Source organism: Thamnophis elegans, chromosome Z (genome assembly GCF_009769535.1).
Source record: "Thamnophis elegans isolate rThaEle1 chromosome Z, rThaEle1.pri, whole genome shotgun sequence".
Taxonomy (NCBI): domain Eukaryota; kingdom Metazoa; phylum Chordata; class Lepidosauria; order Squamata; family Colubridae; genus Thamnophis; species Thamnophis elegans.
This window is the reverse complement of record NC_045558.1, coordinates 25951465-25974039: the sequence shown is the minus strand read 5'-3', so window position 1 is coordinate 25974039 and position 22575 is coordinate 25951465. Positions and strand designations below refer to the sequence as shown.

General features: G+C 37.5%; 1 protein-coding gene across 2 annotated transcripts in view; it reads left to right on the top strand.

Annotated features, from left to right (window-relative positions):
* Nucleotides 1-22575, top strand: part of LOC116523043 (protein FAM171A1-like) — a 112718-nt gene that overhangs the window by 50878 nt on the left and 39265 nt on the right. Inside the window, exons 3-5 of one of the 2 annotated variants that reach the window (XM_032238202.1) lie at nt 7073-7165; nt 19033-19191; nt 20889-21065. In XM_032238202.1, the coding sequence (XP_032094093.1) occupies nt 7073-7165; nt 19033-19191; nt 20889-21065 (429 nt within the window). The remainder of the gene's footprint in view (nt 1-7072; nt 7166-19032; nt 19192-20888; nt 21066-22575) is intronic. The other variant, XM_032238203.1, reaches the window with a different exon arrangement.

Below are 22575 nucleotides of genomic sequence, written 5' to 3'. Positions count from 1 at the left end.
CAATTAGGTTAATTCCTGTTTAGGACTTTCTTAAGTAAAGGATTTGCTATTAATATTTGAGGGGGGGGAATTTAACTATCACTGAAATTCACAACTGTACTTTCGGGGAAAATGGCATTTGAAATGAGTTTTATTTTTCAAAGAAACAGTTTCTGAGCATTCTCCATCAAGTTTATTAGGCATGTTGCCAGCACTCTTAATGGAAAGAAACTATTATTTTGTCCCCTCTGTCTCTGTTAAATACCCAAACAAGGGAGTTAAAATAGCAACAAAATGAAAAAAAGAGTATCTATTGTGTATATTTGCCTATTATTCTCAGATCAATAGGAAACAATCCTGCCTATCCTGTTCTTATGATTGTTATTAGGATTGTTGTTTCTATTATTATATTTTATTACATATTTTTGAAAATAAAAATAGAAAATTAAACTAGTCAAAATAAAAAAGGCAAAAGAAAAGAAAATATAAAGTATAATAGTGCATAGGGATTTTACCAGCATCACAGAATTTAATAGGACTAAATTTGTAAGGTAGATTTTTACCTAAAGTTAGATAAATTACATAGTTATTTAGATAATTTCATTTGGTCATTAACCAGTTTTATTTGTGAATTAGCTTTATTAATTAGTTTTATGTAAATGAATATATTGTATATACTATTATTTTAAAAACTGTCAATGTTAAAATATGAGTAATATATAAATATCAATAACAGTAATAAGATTGTATAAATCATAAAATAATAATAATAATAATAATTTCTGTCTAAGTAATGAAAGATCCATCCTTATTTAACAGATTGTTGAAATTTAGAAAGCTAAGACTGTATATTAAGAAAACTCCCCATTTGAAACATGATACAAACTGATACAAAGAATTATATGTCAAAAGTGGTTTCTATGTTGAAAGAAATTTTGTGTTGGATTTAATTCTGAAATGCAAAGCTTATCATGAAGACCCAGATTTTGGGGGGCAATATGCTCTCTGTAAACTATTTAGAGAGGACTGTAAAGAACTGAGAAGCGGTATATAAGTCTAAGTGCTATTGCTATTTTCTGGATATTGAGCCATATTCCCACTAAATACTTAGGAACTACTTTTTCTACTAGAAAACTACTAGAACTACTAGATTTTAGAAATGGTTTGCCATTCCTTCATTCCTAGGGCTGAGAGTGACCGGCCCAAGAGCACCCAACTGGCTTTTTGTCTGAGGGGGACTGGAACTCATGGTCTCCTGGTTTCTAGTCTGATGCACCAAACTGGTTCTTTTTATTAATCTTAAATCATGAGTCCTCAAACTATGGCCCATGGGCCACATGGGTCTGCTGAAGCCATTAATCTAGCCCAAGCAAGACCATGAGGCTACCCCACCCACATCACCCCGCCCATCCTTTGGCCGAACACAGGACTTATCTTCGTGAGCCCCACAGGCTGGAACTGAAAGGTAGGGCCAACAATTTTGGTCTACAGAGATGTTCTGGAGGAGGGGAGGTGAAAAATGGGGTGCACAGAAACCCAAACAGACAAAAAAAAAACCAGGTGGAAATGGCTTATTTTTGACCAAAAAACATGCCATTTTTGCCTGGAGAATGCTTCTTGGGGGGGTGAAAAATGGGGTGCACAGATGCCCCAGGAGGCCAAAAAATTGGCAAAACAGTCCATTTTTCACCTCCCCCACCTCCAGAAAATAGAAAAAGAGAGAGGGGGAAGAGAGAGAGAGAGAGAGAGAGAGAGAGACATGACTACTTAGCCATGCACACCCAGCCGGTCCAGCCCTTCAGCAGTCTGAGGTACCGTGAATTGGCCCCCTGTTTAAAAAGTTTGAGGACCCCTGTCTTAAATCCTTAAAATATTTCTCAGAAGTAAATATATGAGAGTGAACAGCAGAATATGTTATGTGTTTGAGGACTGGGAATGAATAGAATAGATAAGAAAAAGGTAAGAATAAGATGAGAATAAGAACAGAATAGAATAATAGAGTTCGAAGGGACCTTAGAGGTCTTCTAGACCAGTGGTCTGTGGAGAAACTGGAGGACCACTGGTGGTCCACAAGAAAATTTGGTGGTCTGCAGAAAAATTATTAGCATTTTTTATATTGAACTACATACTATTTATCTTTTTAAAAAAATCATATTAATAGTCTGTGGGATTTAAAATTATGAATTTAGTGGTCCCTGAGATCCAAAAGGTTGTTGACCCCTGTTCTAGTCCAACCCCCTGCTAGGCAGGAAACTCTACACTACTTCAGACAAATGTTTATCCAATCTCTTCTTTAAAACTTCCGTATTGGAGCATTCACAATTTCTGGAGGCAAGTTGTTCTACTTATTAATTGTTCTAGCTGTCAGGAAATTTCTTCTTAGTTCTAGGTTGCTTCTCTGCTTAATAAGTTTCTATCCAGTGCTTCTTGTTTTGCTCTCAGGTACTTCGGAGAATAGCTTGATTTCCTCTTCTTTGTGGCAACTCTTAAGATATTTGAACATTGCTATCATGTCACCCCTACTCCTTCTTTTAATTAAACTAGACATACTCAATTCTAGCTGTTCTGTATATGTTTTAGCCTCCAGTCCCTAATCATCTTTGTTGCTCTTCTTGCACTCCTTCTAGACACTCAACTTTGTGGCAACCAAAACTGGATGCAGTATTCCAAGTGTATTCCAGTTTAACATCTGGAGAGCCACATATTGTTGATTCTATTTGGTTCACAATTAGAAATATATATATTCTCCAATTCAAGTTCTTAGCATTGATTTTGCTTGTTTTCTTCATTAAGCCATTTTGTGATTATGTAATGCTTGTTACATAGATTGTAAGAAAGAAATTTACCATAATAAAACAGCTGAAATTTGAGAAAAATCTGATCTACAGTTAAATTTGTTATTGATTTTTCTCAAAATTTTATACAAAAGATTAAAATCCAAAGGAAAAAATTAGCAAAGACAAAACAAAACTAAACAAGAACATTAAAAATGTGAATTAAAAGGACAAAAAACAAAACAAAATTTATTTGAACAATGACAAATATATTGCTGCAATAATAGTTCCCCCCCTTGCAAAGCAGGTCCAAAATTTATAAACTTCTATATGTGTTTGCAACCCATTTGACCTTTCATATATTGTACAGTCCTTGAGTTCTTTTATGGATCAGAACATAGTAAAAATCATCCGGTCCTTAACAGTTGTTAAAAGTAGATAAATACAACCTCAGATGAACAACACTATGTTATCATTTATTTTAGAAAAATAAAGCCAAAATGGGGAACCCATGTGCAAAAAACTAAGTACATCCTTACTGCTTCTATAGGTTTGAAGAAGCTAATCAAGTATCCTTTATCAATTGATCATCAGCAAGTGTGATTACCTCTATAAAAACAGAAATTTTAGGAGTTTGCTGACCTCCAGCATTGAGGTGTGTGTTAATCCAATACCAAAGGATAAAGACATCAGCAGTGATCTTAGAGAAGCAATTGTTGCTGCCCATCAGTCTGGGAAAGGTTATAAGGCCATTTCCAAATAATTTAAAATCCATTATTCTGCACTGAAGAAGATTATTCAGAAATGGAAAACACTCAATAGAATTGTCTTCTTCTCAGGAATGGATGTCCCAGAAATTTACTTCAGGGGCTGACCATGCAATGCTTAGAGAAATTGCAAAAAAATCCAAGAATTGCATCTCAGATTCTTCAGGCCTGAGTTAGAATGCTATATTATAGAATTAGAAAAATATTGAATGAATATGGTTTGTTTGGAAAGGTGGCCAGGAGAAACATTTTCTCCAAAAAGAACATGGAAGCAAGGCTTTAAGTTGGCAGAGTTATATCTGATCAAATCACAAGACTTCTGAAATACTGTCCTTTAGACAATTGAGATGTTTGGCCATAATGCACAGTGCCGTGTTTGGTGAACCCAAACACAGCATATCAGCACAAACATCTCAGACCATCCATCAAGCCACAATAGTGGAGGGGTGATGATTTGGACTTGTTTTGTAGCCACATGACACGGGCATCTTGCAGTCATTGAGTCAACCAAGAAATCTAGAACATAATAACTGAAAAACAAAAGAATCAAGGTGATGCAATGGCCCAGGCAAAGACCAGACTTCAACCTGATTGAGATGCTGTGGCAAGACCTCAAGAGAGCTATGCATAGACAAATGCCCATGAAACCTCAAAATTGCTCCACAACAATGTACTTAATTTTTCACACATGGCTTCTCTATTTTGGCCTTCCTTTTGTAAAATAAATATGACATGGTATATAATATGCCACGTGTTATTGTTCATCTGAAGTATTTACCTACTTTTAAGCACTGTTAAGGCCAGATAGTTTTTACTGTATCCTGATACATAAAGCCATAGAATGCAAAGAGGATGAAATTTCTTTTTCACATGACTTATATCTGAAGAAAAAATAGTTAAGAAGTTAACCAACAGTAAAGTTAAAAGTCAAAGCCTTTATCTTTTGTAATTTACTTATAGAAACTCTATAGTGGTTTCTTAATTACTATAATAGTTTCTTAACTACATGGTTTCTTAACTACTATAACTACTTAACTACTTAACTACTATAAATCACCCCAAGCATTATCACTCATTTGTTCAGGATCAAATACCTTTGTTTATCTCTTAATAATAAAACCTTTCCTTAGGATTTAATTGGGAACTTTTCCAAAATTGCCTCTTATTTACAAAGTTCATACATCTCTGTTGTAAATAGCTCTGCAGCATCTATTATTGAAAAACACAGTGTTCATCTTGTCAAGGGAGTCCAGTCCATCCTTCATCTATTCCATTATGTCAGAATTTCTTGTATTCATATTCCTTTTTATCTTTTTTGGCAGATCTATAATTTTCAGAGCAATTACTTACTTCTTCACATGTGGCAAAAACAGATAAGATTCCAATTCATCTATTGCAAATCAAATCCAACTGTATTTTCTGTTTTTGGATATCATATATAAGATTGGCTCAAAGTTGTTGTCCCATCAATTTTTTGTTTATATTTTCAAATATAATATGAAATATGTTTATATGTTTCAAATAAAAAAGACCATTCTTTTTTCAAAAGCTTCCCAGAAAATTTTATCTCTTTGGGAATATTTTTAAAAATACGTTGTTCTTTCCAAGAACAAGAGAAGAAGATAAATCATAACCCAATGTCCACAAAGTAAGATTGAGATAGAGTTTTTTCCAGAATCAAAAATGTTTTTTATAAAGGGAATTTTTCCATCAAAAGTTAAGAAATAAATACCAGAACTTTTTCTTTTTAAGAGAAGAAAGAAAGAAGAAAATTTGTACATTTTCATCACGAACTTCCTTACAATGAAAATAAAAGTGGTTTGAAGTTTAAAAATAAACGGTAAAAGAAAAAAAGTTGTAAAAGTCTAGCAAGGAGTTATAAAAAATGTCAGCAATTAGCTCGTTGTAAAGCTAAAAATATTAAAGCTTTAAAAAGTACAATTAAAATTCATGCATTCTTAGGAAAAATGAAGGGAAAAGGTGATGAGACTCACCCTTCCAATCGTTCCTTACCAAGAATTGTGGTCTTCAAGATCGTCTCTTCTCCAGGCACATGATCGTCCGAAGGTCATCTTGGATCTTCTTAGTCTCCTCTTCATGAAACATGGAGCAAAGCCTCTACATTTTGGTGGCATACATTTATTATTGTTTGTTAGCATTTTTGAAAATTAAATTTGTATCTTAGGAGAAAAATCTATTCCTATAAGTTGTTGAAATTAAACATCTTTGCTTGCTATTTAAAATATCACTAAGTTTTCTTCCGACCTTTGCTGAGGTTTGCAAATTTACAAATATCCTTCCTCTGAAAAAAGCTTGACATTGCAGATTCATTTTAAATAGCATTGATGAGAGCTATACATCGCTGTGGATTAGAAGGCAAAAAATGCTTGACAGCATACCTGAATGTCCACACAGACTATCTACAACACCTTAAAGTATTATACTTAGAATAGGTTTTTATTATTCTTATATGGTTTTATATTTTGAAGTTTTGGGGTTTGTGCAATATGGGCTTTGTATTTGGATGATTCCCTGCTTGTGTGAATGGAGCCAAACTTTCTATAAGACTCATTATCTCATTGTCTCTATCTGGCAGGAATGTGGAATAAGTCTCTGGCAGGTTTTGTTAGCAACTTGATTTTTCCTTTCTGGAAGCCTTGTCCCACAGGGGAAAGGGAGGGAAGGAGGGAGGGAGGGAGGGAGGGAGAGAGAGAGGGAGAGAGAGAGAGAGAGAGAGAGAGAGAGAGAACAGCAATTAAGGTCTAGAAGGCTACTCGGTCTAGTCCAACCCCCTGCTGCAACAGGAAACCTTACATTGTCTGGATTATTTTGGTGCTACTAAGAGAGGAAAATTGCCAGAAAGGAGAAGGAATTTACTAGATCAAGGCTGCCATGCAGAGGAAGGCAGAGATAGTCCTTGACTTATGACTACAATGGAGCCCAAAATTTTGATTGCTAAGCGAGAGCATTGTTAAGTGAACTTCACCACATTTTACAAGTTGGACATACCCACCTGGTCACATGACTATCAAGCCACGCCCATAAAATAGGTAGTAAAAATTTTTGAAACTCATTCCTGATCACATCATGCCAGTTCCATCAACAGTTGCAAACAGATGCTGCCCATGTGATTAGAGAAGGATCTTTTTATCTTCAAATATTTCACACAAGGATTTATGTTTGTCACTGAGATTAAAAATTCTACAATGATGACTGAAGAAAAAAAGTTCACATGTGGTATAACTTTTCTGAAATACTCAGTCTCTCCATGAATTTCTCTGTTTTTGCCACTTTAAGTTTAACATTTGCCTCTAAATGTCTTTATAACTTGTTTAAACAAAAGTATATATTATTTGGTATATATTATCATCTGATGAATTCATACATACATACATACATACATACATATGTATGTGCGTGTGTGTGCATGTGTGTGTGTGTATAGACAGATATTGATATTGTCTAGAAAGGATATTTGTGCTAATATTTAATTAGTTGCTCCCCCATCCCACTGGAATATTGCAATTAACCTTTTTTTTATTTTAAATACAGTGTTTTCTTCCTTGAGCCTTGGCCTTCTTCCTGAGCGGTCAGCTACTCTGATGGTGTATGAAGATGTTGTTCAGATAGTTTCAGGATTTCAAGGTACGGTTGCATGTAGAGATGCTTCATTATATTGTCCAGAAAAGAAGGAAGTATTATTTATGATGCATCTTATAGCTCAATTTGATGATTTTTAATTTCCTCCTATTATATGATGGAGAACCTGAGTATGTTAGCTAATTCACCTTCTATGTGCAGTTCCTGGAGAATCTTAAAGGGAGAAGATCTGTGGTGGGGATTGGCCCTATTTGATCCTGGTACAATCCAGAACTTTCTAATTACAGGAGTGTTGCAAGTTCCCCAATGTAAAACACCAGCAGAGACAGTGAAGCCAGCTGGTTCTTCTTCTCCCTCTGTGGAGGACCTTTTTATATGTATGTGTTACATTCACACCAGGGACGTGCAGTCACTAGAGGCAAGGGAGGCGGGGCCTCACCAGTCTCCAAGGTAGTTGCTACCAGATTCAAAGTCACAGTGACTTGGAATCTGTGCTTAGTGTTAACTATAGGAGGAGGCGAGAGAACTCGGGGCCTCTTTTGCATAAGGAATTTTTCACCTTTTTAAAGTTAAGAAAGGGTTAAAAAGCAAAAAAAATTGTATGCATAGGAGGCACTGATTCTCCCACCTCCTGATCTGGGAGCAGCGAATCATGCCTTGTTGGCAGTTGAGCACGCTTACGTTGGGCGGGTTATTTCAGAGGGCGCGCTTCAGAGGAGAGAGGAGTGGGGGAGAAGGATGAGGCTCGCTCTTCACTGCAACATGTATGTATTATTTGGTTGGTTCACTAGTTGAAACAGAAATAGTTCCCTGAATCCCTGAATAATATTTAAAGTGGTAAAAAGAAGCTGACTTCTTCAAATGAGGAGCCCACAGCCCAGACGAGGCTGAAGCGAGAGCCGCAGAGGCGAAAGGCGAAGAGGGTGGGGGGGGGGTGTTCCAAAAGGCCCCCTCCTCTTTTGGCACTCCGTAAGCCAGGCCCGCAGCGGCAAGAGGCTCAGCTCCACTTCTATCCCCCCCTCCGTTCCAGAGAAGCCGGCCACGGGCGAGTCTCCGCAGCCCCGGTTCCCTTCCCAAGCAGCCCAGGAGGAAAGGGGCCAGCCCCGCTTCCCTCCCAGACTTTCCGGCAGTGGAGAACCCGTATTCCGCTCCCCCTTCCAAGCCCCAAGTGGCCAGCCTCGGCTCCCGCCACTTTCTTCCAGAGCTCCGGCAGGCCTGCCAAGGAGGAGCCCGGGCAAGGCTGGAGCGAGAGCCACGGAGGCGAAAGGCTGGCCACTCGGGACTTGGAAGAGGGAGCGGAATGCGGGTCCTCCTGGGGCTGCTTGGAGAGGGAACCAGGGCTGTGGAGACTCGCCCGCGGCCGGCTTCTCTGGAGCGGAGGGGGGGATAGAAGCAGAGCTGAGCCTCTTGCCGCTCCATGCAAAAAGGGGATTTTGAAATCTATGTCCAAGGTTTTTAATTTATTAATTATTGATAGTTTATTGTTCAGTCATGTGAAGGACCTTATCAAGATTCTGACCAATGCCCTAATAAAAGGAGGCTCACTCGTCTGTTGCATGGTAGGAGAGAGAACATCGCACTCAGTTTTGTTGAACACTTCAGCGAGCTCTTGATGTTCTTGATATTCTTGAGGAATCTGCTCAGCCTCTAGAGTTTGTTCAGATGTGGCTGCCAGTTGTTCTGGTGGGGGATTCTTGTGTGGGCGATATCTCTACTTGCAGGTGAGGGGATATTGCTATTCTCAGCCTCCAGTTTCCACCAGATGGTTGGACCCCACTTGTCTAGTCAAGAGCGCCCTAGTATGACCATCTCTGTCATTTTGGGAGCTATTACGAATCGAATTGATTCCCAGTGATCTGTCAACCTGCTTGAACCTAATTGGGTTTGCAACTCTGATCCCAATTTCAGGACTGTGGGTAAATTAATCAAACATCTAGTGCAGCCTGAGTCTATTAGTGCTTGAAAAGTGCCCTAGGTCCCTGTTTTGGGGGCTGTGGGACATATCAGAAAGACAAAAGGGGGGATGGTTTCACTCACCATTGGGTCATTTCCATCCTTGTCTTCACTGTCATATGGTTCTAGTAATTGGTTGTTGTTATCTGGAGTTCCCCCCTCTTCTGCTGGATGAGGGGGGACCACTACAGCCTGGAGGGCTTTTTGGGACTTGTCAGCGGCATGCCTGGGTGGCCGTGCCCTTGGTGGTTGCTCTGGCTTGGGTTGTGCAGGCTGATGCAAAGTGGCCTCTGCTTTTGTAGCATTTCAACTGTCTTTGGAGAGGGTTGGTTTTGGGGCTGTCTTGTGTTGCTGTGCCCTCCCATCGGCAGGGTGGCCTCCAACCTGGTTGCCCTCTCTCTCTGGGGTCCGGTTGCCCCTCCACATGTCATTGGCGTGCAATGCACAGTCCACTCTTATGGAACCATTATGGAACTATTCAGAGAGCTGGTTTGGAATGTCTTGATAAGCAGTTACTTGGCTGATTTGCTTGTCTAGGCTTTCTCTGAAGGAATGGATTAATAGCTGCTCCGGCCAAAGAAGTAGCTTCCCCATGAGCCTTCTGAAGTCATGGATATGTTCTTTAATGGGTCACCGTCTCTCATTCCGAAACTCATCCTTCACATCTTTGAATCTGGCCTCTAATTCTTAAAGAAAATCATCGATGTCCTGCAGCTGGGGGCGGGGGTGCTTCTTCTATTAGAGGGCTGCTAGCCCTTTGTTTACTTCCCCTCTAATCTCATGACAATGGCATCCACCATAACTGTGTGTGAGTATAGGTATCCCTAATGGTCTAGGGGGATACTGGCAGAGTCAAGGAACAGAACCAGCTGGTCTGGGTCCCCATCAAACTTCCCCCTGAATCAAGGCAGCTCATTCCATGCTGCTCCTCCCTCATCTTGTTGGACTCCAGTTGCCTAAGCTTGGCATGCTTGGCAATCTGCATCAATTCTAGCCCATGGAGGGGGGGTCTCCCAGCCTGGTCAGCTTACCATTGGCACACAGGGATCACTGGGGGCAGCCTCAGGCTCAGTTTCTTTTTGGCTGATGGAGAAGGGGGGCTGCCTTCTCGTCTTCCTCTCCATTTTTGGGCAGTTGGGAGTCCATGGGCATCCCGGGGTTGCTTCAAGGTTAGGCTCAATTTAAACGTAAGGCTGATTAATTGGAGCTTGGCGGGTTGGATCGGGCTTCTCACTTCATGGGGATCAGGTGCACCGCCCATCTCTTTCCCTCTTTTTTGGGGGGTAGCACGACTGCCCTTCATCACAAAAGGTGGCTCAGACTAATTCCTCCCGCAATTGCTTTAAGGATTCACTTAAGGGAGCCAGTAGAGTTTTTGGGTTTCTGACCTCTTCCCACTCCTTCATCCACTCCAGTCTTCCTAACTTGCTTATGGGTTGCCCCAGGTGATGGGAGCTAGGAGAGGGAGATATGACCATGACTGCTTTAGGGATTTTCTTCCACCAATCCTCATCCCTTTCTACTTCGGTTGCTGAGGCAGGCATCTCAGTTGTCTTGGCTTTCATGGTCAGAGACGGTTGCAGTTGAGTTCCATTTGGGCTGCTGGCTCCTGGAGTTTCCTGGTGCAAGGGCAGGTTCTGTCTCCTTCTGGGGAGCCAGGAGCAGGCTTTCTTCGGATATCCTACTCTTTGCCATTGTGGCCTGAGTTTCTCTCCATGCAGCCCAGGTACCAGGAAACAGGTGAAAAGTCTGGGGCTCAGGAATCCCTGTTGTTTGGTTAGTTTTGGCAGAGCTGGCTTGCTGTCAGAGTTCCGACCGAAGCCTTAATAAAAGCAGGAGTCTCAAGCCAGTTTTCAAGAAAAATCCATTGTTTATTAGGAGCTCCATGTCAGCACAGGCTTAGTGAAGCCAGCTATGACCCAGTGGTATTTCCTGTGCCACTTTACAGAAATAAACATTGGACATGGATAGAGAAAACATTGATGTTGGTGTTGGAGAAGTCTCTGAAAATATACATAACCAAGGCAACAAACAAAAGAATTAACAAACTAATCAATCTAGAATTCTCATAAGGAATTCTTAAAAAATAATGGTCAGAGTCAAATTATATATATATATATATATATATATATATATATATATATATATATATATATATATATATATATATATATACATATACACACACACACACACACACACACACACACACACACACACATACATATATACATACATTATCAGCACAAATACAACACACACACACATATATATATATTAGATAATTACAAATACAAGCACAAATACAACAATATATATATATACACACACACATACATATACACACACATATACACACACACATACATACACACATACATACATACATACATACAAGTTTGACAATATGAAATTTTATATAAATTACAAATGGAGACAGAGGAGGTTTAAAAGTGTTGTTATTAAATATAATTATTTTTTTATTTAGAACATGTTATAAAGATGTAATGTTATTGGATGTTTTAGGAAGATCTAATGGAATGTCATTATATAATTTTATTTTAGATTTAAAATATTTCATATACAAGGATGTAAAAGCAACTATAGTCAAATGAAGGTTGAAGTACAATAATAGTTATGTGTGTGTGTGTGAGAGAGATTTGATATGTATTGCAAGTGATGACTATGGAAGGGATGCACAGAAATTTTGTAACTAGCTGATGACACACTTTCTATAATTTGTAATGGAAGGTGCTTTTACGTTTTTTGTTTTTTGTCCTGTCCGTTTGTGTTTGTTCAAAAAATAAGAAAAATTGTTAAAAAACATTTCAAACATATTTACAGTAATAGTGATAGTGACAGGCAAATAATTTATTATAAAACCAATGAATTAACATAAACTGATTAAATCATGTAAAATAAAATCAAAGTAAAATAAAAACACCTTCTTTGTGGAGATCTTTTCAACTTTCCAGTGTACCTATAGCTCTGGAATCATGGTCTCCTGTGAAAATCTTAACTAGGGCTGATTTTGCTTTGAGTATCATTCAAGCTCAGCTAGGTGCTGACACCTTATGTGATTAGAGGGGGGAAATCCTTGCAGCCTTAAAACAGACAACAGTATTCATTGAGTATGAATATTTCTATAAATGATAATTAAATTATCTTGTTAATTTATTCCATATAGATCCAGCTTTAAATCACTGTCACAGTCATATATTTCTTATCTATAGAGATTATTTTTAAATATCTTATTGTTGATTTCTGAATATATTGTTAATAGAACAAGTGATCTTCTATTTGTATTGATGGAAGAATAGAATTTGGGTAAAACCTTTGCCCGTGTATAAGAAAGCAAAATTTTAGTTGGATGGTTATCGATGGATGGATGGACGGACATGGACAGACAATTGATCAGTTTTCCAACATATCAAAATATAAACCAAAAATCTAATTTCAGAGTAAAATAGATAAAATAAAATACACTAATACAATACTTTGTGATAAATATATGGGATCAATATTCAGATAAATACATCACCTTTACAGGATGCCCCAATCTGTTTGATGTAATGGGTTCTTAGTTCAGTTTTTTTAACTATAAACTTATAAATTCACGATGTATAAATCAGAACCCAGGAGGAAATGGGTGATTCAGATCTCAGTGAAGTTTTCTTTCAAGTAGGTATGTTAATTGTCTAAGCCTAAGAAGGGCACATAGTTAATCAAAGGAAATGTGAACAATGTCTTCAGTGGCTGGGTGATGTATATACATGTCCTCCTGTGATATGGCAGGTTGTGGAATGCCTATTTTTGGCCATGGAATCCAGCATTTCCAATCTGGTTCTAAAATAGCCCCTTCATGAAAATTGTGTCCATCTCTTTGACAGGAATTTCTCAAACTGAAAAGTACTTTTGTTTTTAGCTAACAAAAAAAACTTCTATTAGTTTCCAGTAACTCCATGTCAGTTTCAGTACTGATGTCCATGACTCTCTATTTGAAATTTTCCTTTCCTAAGAGGAATTGAGAGTAAATACTGTGAGGAAAACCCATGCTGCACAATAACTTTGATAAAGCACCTAATCCAGGAACTGGAGTCAGTCATATTTATCTGTTCTACTAAACATATTTTGAGTAGTCTATCAAGTAAGTAAGATAGCTTTTGTAAGGCCCAACAGTTATGATGCAGATTTCAGAAAACCACCCAGAAGAGTAAGGGGAATTGTTGCTTTTTATTGTTTTTATATTGGGTTTTTATTCTTGTAAAATGCCCAGAGCGAGTTGGGTGGCCATATAAATTTTATTAAATAAATAAATAAATTCCGCACCAAAGGTAGCATTGAGACTACTTTTGACCTAAATACTTTCAGTATAGGGCACAAGATACCTGAGTAATTATAATTAAATACTTTGTATAATCTTTCAGTACTTTCCTCTGTGCCTTGCCAAGCTCTTAAAATGATTTATCCATGATCCTGTGTTGGTAAAAGGAAAAAAAACCACACTCCTAAATAAGTACAATAATTCACTTGTTCAATAGGCATCCCATTTATCTGCCTGTTATATTTCATACTTAGGAAAAGTTTTCCCTTGTCCAGTCATATCTTACAGTAGGGGGCGGTGCTCATCTCTGTTTCTTAGCCAAGGAAGCCAAAGTCATTCCAAGACACATCCATGGTCATGTGGCCAGCATGATTGTATACTGAAGCCTATGGAATCTGGTAACTTCCCATCAAAGTGATATCTATTTATCAATTTGCATTTGCATGTTTTTGAACTGCTAGGTGGGCAAGAACTGCGGCAAATAACAGGAGCTTACCTATTGCACATAAAGTATATTTCATGCTAATTTTACTAATTACTATCATTTTAGATTTGGTTTATTAATGTTTATAAAAATAATAAAAAAATAAAAATAAGAGCATAGCTTTCACAGTCTGTTAATTGTGAGCATGCCTTTAGAATTGTATTATCAGCATTTGAAAGGATATTATTAAATTTATCATGGATCTTTGCCATATCAGTGTCTGATGGATGTAGGAATCCTGTAATATCAGTGGCATGGAGGTTAAAAAGTTTTAGAATTAGAATATACATCCCTGTCTGACATAATTATGAGTAGATATACTCTTAGTTACATTACATGTGTATCAGGGGTGGGTTCCTGCCACTTCTAACCTCTTCTATAGAAGAGGTTCCACAAATCTACAATGCCGTTTAGAACCGGTTCCAGGTTCCTCCCCCACCCTTCTGCACATCATCAAGATGAAGAGCGAGAGGAGGAATTCTGGGAGTTGAAGTCCACAAGTCTTAAAGCTGTCAAGTTTGAATGCCCCTGGAGGTTTTTTTCTAAAGGGTTAGGGATACAAGGGTCTTGTAACCTGACAACTTTAAGACTTGCACACTTCAGTGCCAGAGTTCCTGAGCCAACATGACTGGAGGAGGAATTCTGGGAGTTGAAGTCCACAAGTCTTAAAGCTGTCAAGTTTGAACACCACTGGGTTTTTTTTTCTAAAGGGTTAGGGGTGCAAGGGTCTTGTAACTTGGCAGCTTTAAGACTTACATGCTTCAAATGCCAGAATTCCTGAGCCAACATGACTGGAGGAGGAATTCTGGGAGTTGAAGTCCACAAGTCTTAAAGCTGTCAAGTCTGAACACCACTGGGTTTTTTTTTCTAAAGGGTTAGGGGTGCAAGGGTCTTGTAACTTGGCAGCTTTAAGACTTACGTGCTTCAAATGCCAGAGTTTCTGAGCCAACATTTTGGTTACTAAGCAAGAGTGTTGTTAAGTGAGTTTCACCACATTTTAAAGTTGGCCACGCCTACCCAGTCACATGACTTCCAAGCCACTCCTACTCAGTCACATGGCTGGCAAGCCACTCTCACCTGGTCACATGGCTGGCAAGCCATTCCCCAAAGCAGGCCACACCTACAGAAGAGTTTCTAAAAAAATTTGAAACCTACCACTGATGTGTATAAACTTTCATATCGGTATTTGAGTAAAGTCTGGGTTCCCTATGTAGGTTGGCCAATTTCTTCCATAAAGTGTTTCCCTGAAAATAAGACCTATCCCGAAAATAATCTTAGCTTGATTTTTATGTGCGCATAATATAAGCCTTACCCCATCTACTCTGTCCCACCATATGGTTGTACTATGTGAAGTGAAGCACATGCATAAAAATCAAGCTAAGGCAGGATGGAGGAGTGGAGATGCCCCACATGCCCCGTATTCACTTATCTTACAACCGCTGTAGCCAGGCTTCCCAAGCCCCAACACCTGTTGCACTGCTGCTCGACTTCTTCTGTGGCAGCTTGCAGCTTGCGTATTGTGCTGGTGCCGCCGCTTGTGGCTGGACACCACGTGACATGTTGCACCAGTGCCAGCACTCATGTGCGCAGCGACGTAGTGCACCATGCGGCCTGCTGCAAGCGGCACCAGCACAATGAACCCTGGGGCATTCAGCCGCAAGCAGCCACAGAAGTCAGGCTACAGCACAACAATTGTCGGGGAATGGGAGGCTTGGTTGTGGCTGTCCTAAGGTAAACAGGTATGGGGCATGTAGGGCAGCTCCACCCCCTCCACTGCCCAAAAGTTGTTATCTGCTATTCCACACTTTATTTACATTAGCGGTCATATAAGTAGCTACTAAAAGAACCCAAGTTTAGAAATACTTTAATGAAAATCTGCTGGAGTTCCTATTGTTACTTTCTGATTACATTAACTCTTTATAAGATTTAAAGAATCAGTTATCACTTAAACATGTTAACTGAATATCTCCATTAAATTTGCTTGGCAATGAAATCTGAAAAATAGGTGTATGTAGGGGGAAGCATATATTATTCAGAGGCACTTGATATTTCCTCACACCACAGTACTATGCTTCAGATTTACTTTCTATACTTTGCTGGATTATAATTTTCCTTGATTGTATCATGGCCACAGGAACTGGAGTTTTAGTCTAGATATGCTTGGAAGGTCCATGGTAGGGAAGACTGCCATACATTTTATATAATCTACCATCATCTATACACATTTTCTTTTGTGATTGTACAAATTAATCTGTGAATGTGTCTTAATTGCTTGGAAACTTTAAAACAGTGTTTTCAAACTTGGTAACTTTTAAGATATGTAGACATCATCTCCCAGAATTTCTCAATCAGCAAAGCATTGCTTTAAACAATGTGCATTGACCTTTTAAAGTTTGTAATGCAGTCCTAGCTTGACATAATGGCCTGTGCCAATGGGTTCAAAATTATATTTAGGTTTTCCAATACCAAACTAATGGCAGCTGACAATCGTAGTTTTATTTGGAGGTGGCAAGAAATTATCTAAAGTAATTTCATTTTTTGCAATATGCTGCTTTTGATTTTTATTGTACATATGGAGAAATGTTTAGATATATTCCTGATAGGAGAGAATGGTTTCACAGGTCCAACAGGAATTACAGTATATTATAGAAACTGGGTACATATTCCCGCCAAATCCTGGGTTCCACAAATTAAGAAAACACAGTGATTTGCAAAATTGCTACTTTCCATTTAGGACTGGAAACTGGCTTGAGAGGAATTTCTTCCTATTTGCCAAATGCATTAGTTTTGCTAGTAACTGTTTGTGCTCACATTTTGTTTCACAAGGTTGCTATAATGATTTCAACATGTGTTGATATCACTGTGTTTTAAATTAGCAATTGGTTACTTTTCAAGCTGACATTTTTGCAGGACAGTTTTATGACCTGACTGTATAGAAAACCCATGTATCAAATAATTCATATTTTGAGGTAGGCATTAATGATTGTCAGCATAGCCTCACAAATGGCAAATAGCTTAATGTTGCCAGGAGATAAGTTGCAATATGTAATCCTCTAAATGAGAGGTGAGCAATTAATTTTCCCAAGGGGCTACATGAAAAATGTGGACTGTACTGAAGAGCAAAGTTATGTGGCTGTAAAGATGCATAGGCATGCATGCATGCATGTATATGCAAATTGGAAAAACAAATAGTTGCCTTCAAAATAAAAGGAATGCAGGTGTATTGTGTGTGCATGGTGTATATTTATTTACATTTGATTTCTAATTTCCAATTGACCTCACATGGGCCAGAGTGACAGCCCAAGGGCCATAAAATGCCCAGGTCGCTCTAAATCATCATGAGGTTATTGAAAGATTTTGTATTTTTCTCTTAGCATGAGTTTTGTGTACAAAATTCCACTTGGTGATGAAGATTTTTGTATTCTACCTGTCTTCTTCTCATGTTTTTATTTTCCACTTGATTTTTTATTGCTTATTTTTTGCATTTATATTTTAATTGTTATATCTTGAACACCATTTGATGGAAAAATTGATATAAATCCTAGAGGAATGTAGGGAGCAAAGGTGCATGTGCTCATTTCTGTATAAAATGAAAAGGATATTTGGGCACGTGCTAGCCTCCAGTTTACAATGATATACATTGAAATGTTAATATGGAGTCGAATTGTATTAGAATTCCAGTGCAAACAACCACAAATCTTTAGAACACCATTTCTTATGAGCAAGTATTAAAACCTGGATTTCATACCATATTATTTTAAAATAACCTGGTTCACTTGGTAGTTATGAAGATTTGCCAGTATTTGCTGAATGAAAAATCCTGAGTAGCATCAACTTATTTGCTATAAGGAGTTAAATTCTGATCAGGAAATGTTCTTTTAAAAGTTTGTTCTCTACAATGAACAAGAAGCTCTTGGGAATACAGAAACAGCTGTTCTAAATCTTAATTTGCATGTTATGCAAAAGTTTGCAGATGGGGGTCTTGCTGTGTTTGTAAAGAGTTTTGTTGGTGGTACGAATTTGTGGCTTTGTAAGCAGATGCCTAATGGGATCTAAACTGATAAATACTATATGAGGCTCTCTCTGTCATTTTGCCAAGACTAGAATCCTTCCAAAGTCATATAGTGGTTTTGAACACAGACATGATTGAAAGCTCAGTGAAAAATAATCAGTCTTCCCCATCTTCATGTATTTCCTTTATGTCAGACTATATTGTCCATTATCCCTAACTAGAAGGACACTAGCTGTGAATGATGGAGTTGGAGACTGGCATATCTTTTTTGGAGAAAGCTGATATAAATCATATAAGAATGATGCTGCTATAAGATAGAAGCAGTAATCAATGTTGGACTTACTGTATAAATAAACAACAATATAGACATATATTCCACATTTTTTGGAGTTATGTTCTCGTTGACAGAGGAATGTAGCAGGACTTTAATGCAGGTAAAACCTTTCAGAGAAGCTCAAACTTGAGGCTGATCGTATAGTTTTTTTCATATACTGTATGAATTTTACTTAAAAACTCCATCCAGTTTAAGGGATGCTTCAGTTAGCTCTTTGCCCTTATAGCATTCCCCTAAGGACTTGATAAGCCTTCCCCAGTCTGATGTTCTCTAGATAGGTTATGAAGACCAAATTTATAGAGAGCTTCATGTTGGAGAAGTTTGTAAAGGAAGTGGATAAAATATTGAGATCTTGGATAACTATTATTCCATTCTCATGAGAGGGGAAAGGACAGACGGGAAATTAACAAAGGGCAGGTCAAATTTATTTTTATACTCTGCTTTGCCACTTCCATTTACATTGTCGCTTATCTGAATTCAGGAGTTAATTGTATTGAAACTTATCGTTTAAATAGTATCTAACATCATTTAAACTCTTGGAAGAAAATAAAGTTTTGTCTCTTACATTAAATAAAACAACATGCTTGAAACGTATCCATAATAAGTAGGACGAAGTGATACAAGGTAGAAAGGAAGTCTCAAATAATCTTGATAGAATTATAAGGTATGAAAAAAATCTCAAAGCATTGCTATTGATAGTAAATATATAAAAGTGTCATGGTTTGGTATACGCTAAGTCTACATGAGCAGTACCATTTTTTATGCTTCTATTTTTTATTTTTTATTTTTTTTTGCCTGTTGCTAGGTGCACGGATCCAACCCAAAGTCCATTTTCAAAGAAGAGCCCTGAGGCTACCAGAGAATACTAGCTATAGTGACCTCACAGCATTTCTTACTTCAGCTAGTTCACCCTGGGAAGTGGACAGTTTTCCTTATTTGCAAGGCTATGATGGCAATGGAACTGGTAGATGTTTAATCTTTATTCTTGGCATTTGTTTTAATTTATATGAGACAATTTGGCTTAAATATTTTTAGAATTCCATCTTTATATAGTCAAAGACATCTCTTTTTCTCTGTTAGCAAAGGAGAGCATTACCATGATAAAAATCATGGAAAAATAGAATTAAGTGAGTGCCATAAATAAATACTGTGGAAGGAATAGTTTAATATTTTGTATGCTAATGCTTTGAGATCAAGCCTCCTAATTTTTATCAACAAATGTGAATGCCAATCAGCTCTATCTGTGAAGACCAAGGCAGACATAGGACACCAGAAATCAAGAGTTTATTACATTGCATTTCTTGGCAAGTTTGTGCCTATTCCTTACTTCACAGTCTTTATTTTATCTTCAGTTTTCCCCCCAGTCATAACTTGACTTTGAATGCCCTTGGGAATATAGGGCTGCTTTCTGTTAAGCTGGTCACTAGAATCAGCTAGAATCAGATAAATCACAATCTGTGATGGTCAGAAAGTGTTCTCCTCTCCTCCTTTAAAATATCGGTAAGATGATGATTACAATTTAATAATGTAACCTACTTATTCACAACAAGGCTCTGAAGCAGCTTCTCAATGCCATGTGCCTTCCAATCCCTTCTGTAGAGACTCCTCGGGTTATTTGATCTTTCAGTTTTGTTTTGTTTTTAGATCAATCCTTTTAATTAAAAGCAAATACATGGGAAATTAGTATATATAGCAAAGCACCAACCTATAGTATTTTAATTTTTAATATTATTGGAACCTAGAAATGGCATACTGGCAGTCTTGAAAAATAAAATTAGTAAATGCTGCAATGTGGTACTTTTCTTGAAAATAATTTTGCTTCCCATCCTCTCCAAAGGAGAGGGAAAGGTAGAAGGGGGGGGGAATAACATGAACATTTCATGACCGATCAAAATGAGAGTGGGAGTTATTTTGTAATGCTTCCCATAATATGTTTTCAATATTACAGATGTGCCCACCGGTCCAAGGTGGTTATATAGTCCTGAACGATGACGCCTAATTTCTAGGGGTTATTTATGTTAAGAATTTTTGGGGGGGGAATCCTATATTAATATATGCTTTGTAAGTGTATCCTCTTCCTCTTCTCCATTACCTTGGAGTGGTGGGGAATAAGACAATATTCTTGAGGTAGACATGCCCAATGCTTTGGGTGTGAAATGAAAACACTAAACTTTCAGAAGCTTTATGCAGCCTTTTGCTTCTTATTTTATTGAAAACACAGGATAAAGGTTTTTTAAAAATTGGCATTTTTTTCAAATAATTCTAGCAGAATGTTGTGACTTTGTTCTGGAGGCTACAAAATGGGTGCTGTAGAGCCAGACGTGGTTCATCTCTGCCTCACACAATTACATTTTTACATCAACTATGACAAAATTGTGCTTCTGCTTTGTTTTGTGTGTTTTACTTAAATATGGGTCTTTTCCATGGCAGTTTTACTGGTCCTTATATCTCTGCTATACAATGAATCAACTATCTGTCTGAATATACATACAGAGATTGGAACTGTATAATACAATTTGAAGTTGCAAAACATGTTCTAGATGTATCATCTTCTGGTAATGGAGAAATAATTATTACAAATATTTAAGTAATGAATATCTGTATTTGATTACTTTAATTTTAGATGTTGTGCATTTTGTAACACTATTCATTTTTTTACAGGAAATAACACTAGGTATGATCTTACTCCTGTCACTGCAGTTAGTGTTCATTTACTCAGAAGTGATGGGACTCCAGTTCCAGTGAATGGGCCCATCTATGTAACAGTGCCTCTACCTGCAACCAACAACTTGAAACATCATACTCACGTGCCAGCTTGGAGGTTTGACCAAAAATTTGGTAAGAAAACTTATTTCTGATTCCCACCATGTAAGCCATTTTATTTATAGGCTCTAGCAGAAATGTATTTTTAGTAGATTAGGCATGAGCTCTTGTATTAGTTCAAGAACAATTTGAGTATGGGAATTTCCCCATTTTATTCTATTATTTGGTATAAGTTTTATAAGATTTAGTGGGGTGCCTGGCATGAAGCACAAGTAGATACCAAATTGACATTTTTCTAATATATTTAAATGTCAATATAATTTTTGCTTGCCAAGAGATTTAAGTTACAGGTGTAATTTCAGACCATAGCTTCCATTAATCCAGAATTTATTTATTTTGGTTTGTATTTATGAGTCAAGACTGTTATAGATTTTTACTTCTATGAGAGGAGAGTGAGAAAAAAGAGCTACACATACCATACCTTCCTGCAGGAAGATACTTATTTTTTTACCCTTTCTATGTTGTGTTCCATAACTATATCATGATATATAACATTAGTAAATGTTTCTTTGAATTCCCCTCCCCCCCCACACAAACATACATATTAGTTAAATATTAAGTCAAAGTAGCCAGGTATAAGTGTATTAATAACAGCTAAGTGCAACTGTAAATGGAATTAATTTGGCAGGCCGAATGAAGAACTTCCTGTATAGTATTTCAACATCTGTTTCCTATGGAATAAACATGTTAAACATTTCATAATAGGTTTATCCTTATTTTCTTTATTTAAAACCATAAATTCAAATGGCATTTGACACATCTTATTTAATCTTTTTTACTATTAGTATTAAGTCATCAAGTACAAAAAAATCAAAATAGAATAATGATATTATTATTCATTCTTGGCAATTTTATGGGCCAAATCTTTCCATATCTTCCAATGTTGCACTAATCCTTTGAGTTGTTATATACTCTCGCTAATGTCAGTTTTGATGGTGTCCAGGGTCCATTTTCTTTGGTAGTCTGATTTCCTTTTTACCATTAACTCTTTCCAACATAATTGCTTTTTCCAGTGAATTTCCCTGCATAACATAACCAAGATAAGCGAGATGTAGTTTTAAGTCTCATTTCTTTTGGTCATGTCATGCAGGGGAATTCACTGGAGAAAGCAATTTTACCTTCCAGTGACATATTTGGTATCATGCACCCCAGAACTTGATTGTTAGTTATCTTTGCTGTCCAAGGAATATACAGAAGCCTTCTCCAGCGCCAAGCAAACTATTTAAAAAAAAATCTCAGTAATCTATTGAAATATTCATTTTTATGAAGATGATAACAACAATAACAACAAAAAGAGCAGCCTTGAATGCAATCTCAAAACAACTAGAGCACCACTTGAACAATTGACAAATTTGCCATTAGTCAATTGCAGAAGACGACTTTACTTGGAACAGCTTCTATCCTGCGAGGATATATGTAACATTGTCAAACATCTAGATCAAGGGTGTCAAACTCAAGGCCCACAAGCCAGATTCAACCTGCAGGGTACTTAGATCTGGCCCATGGAGCCTCCCTGGAAACAGTG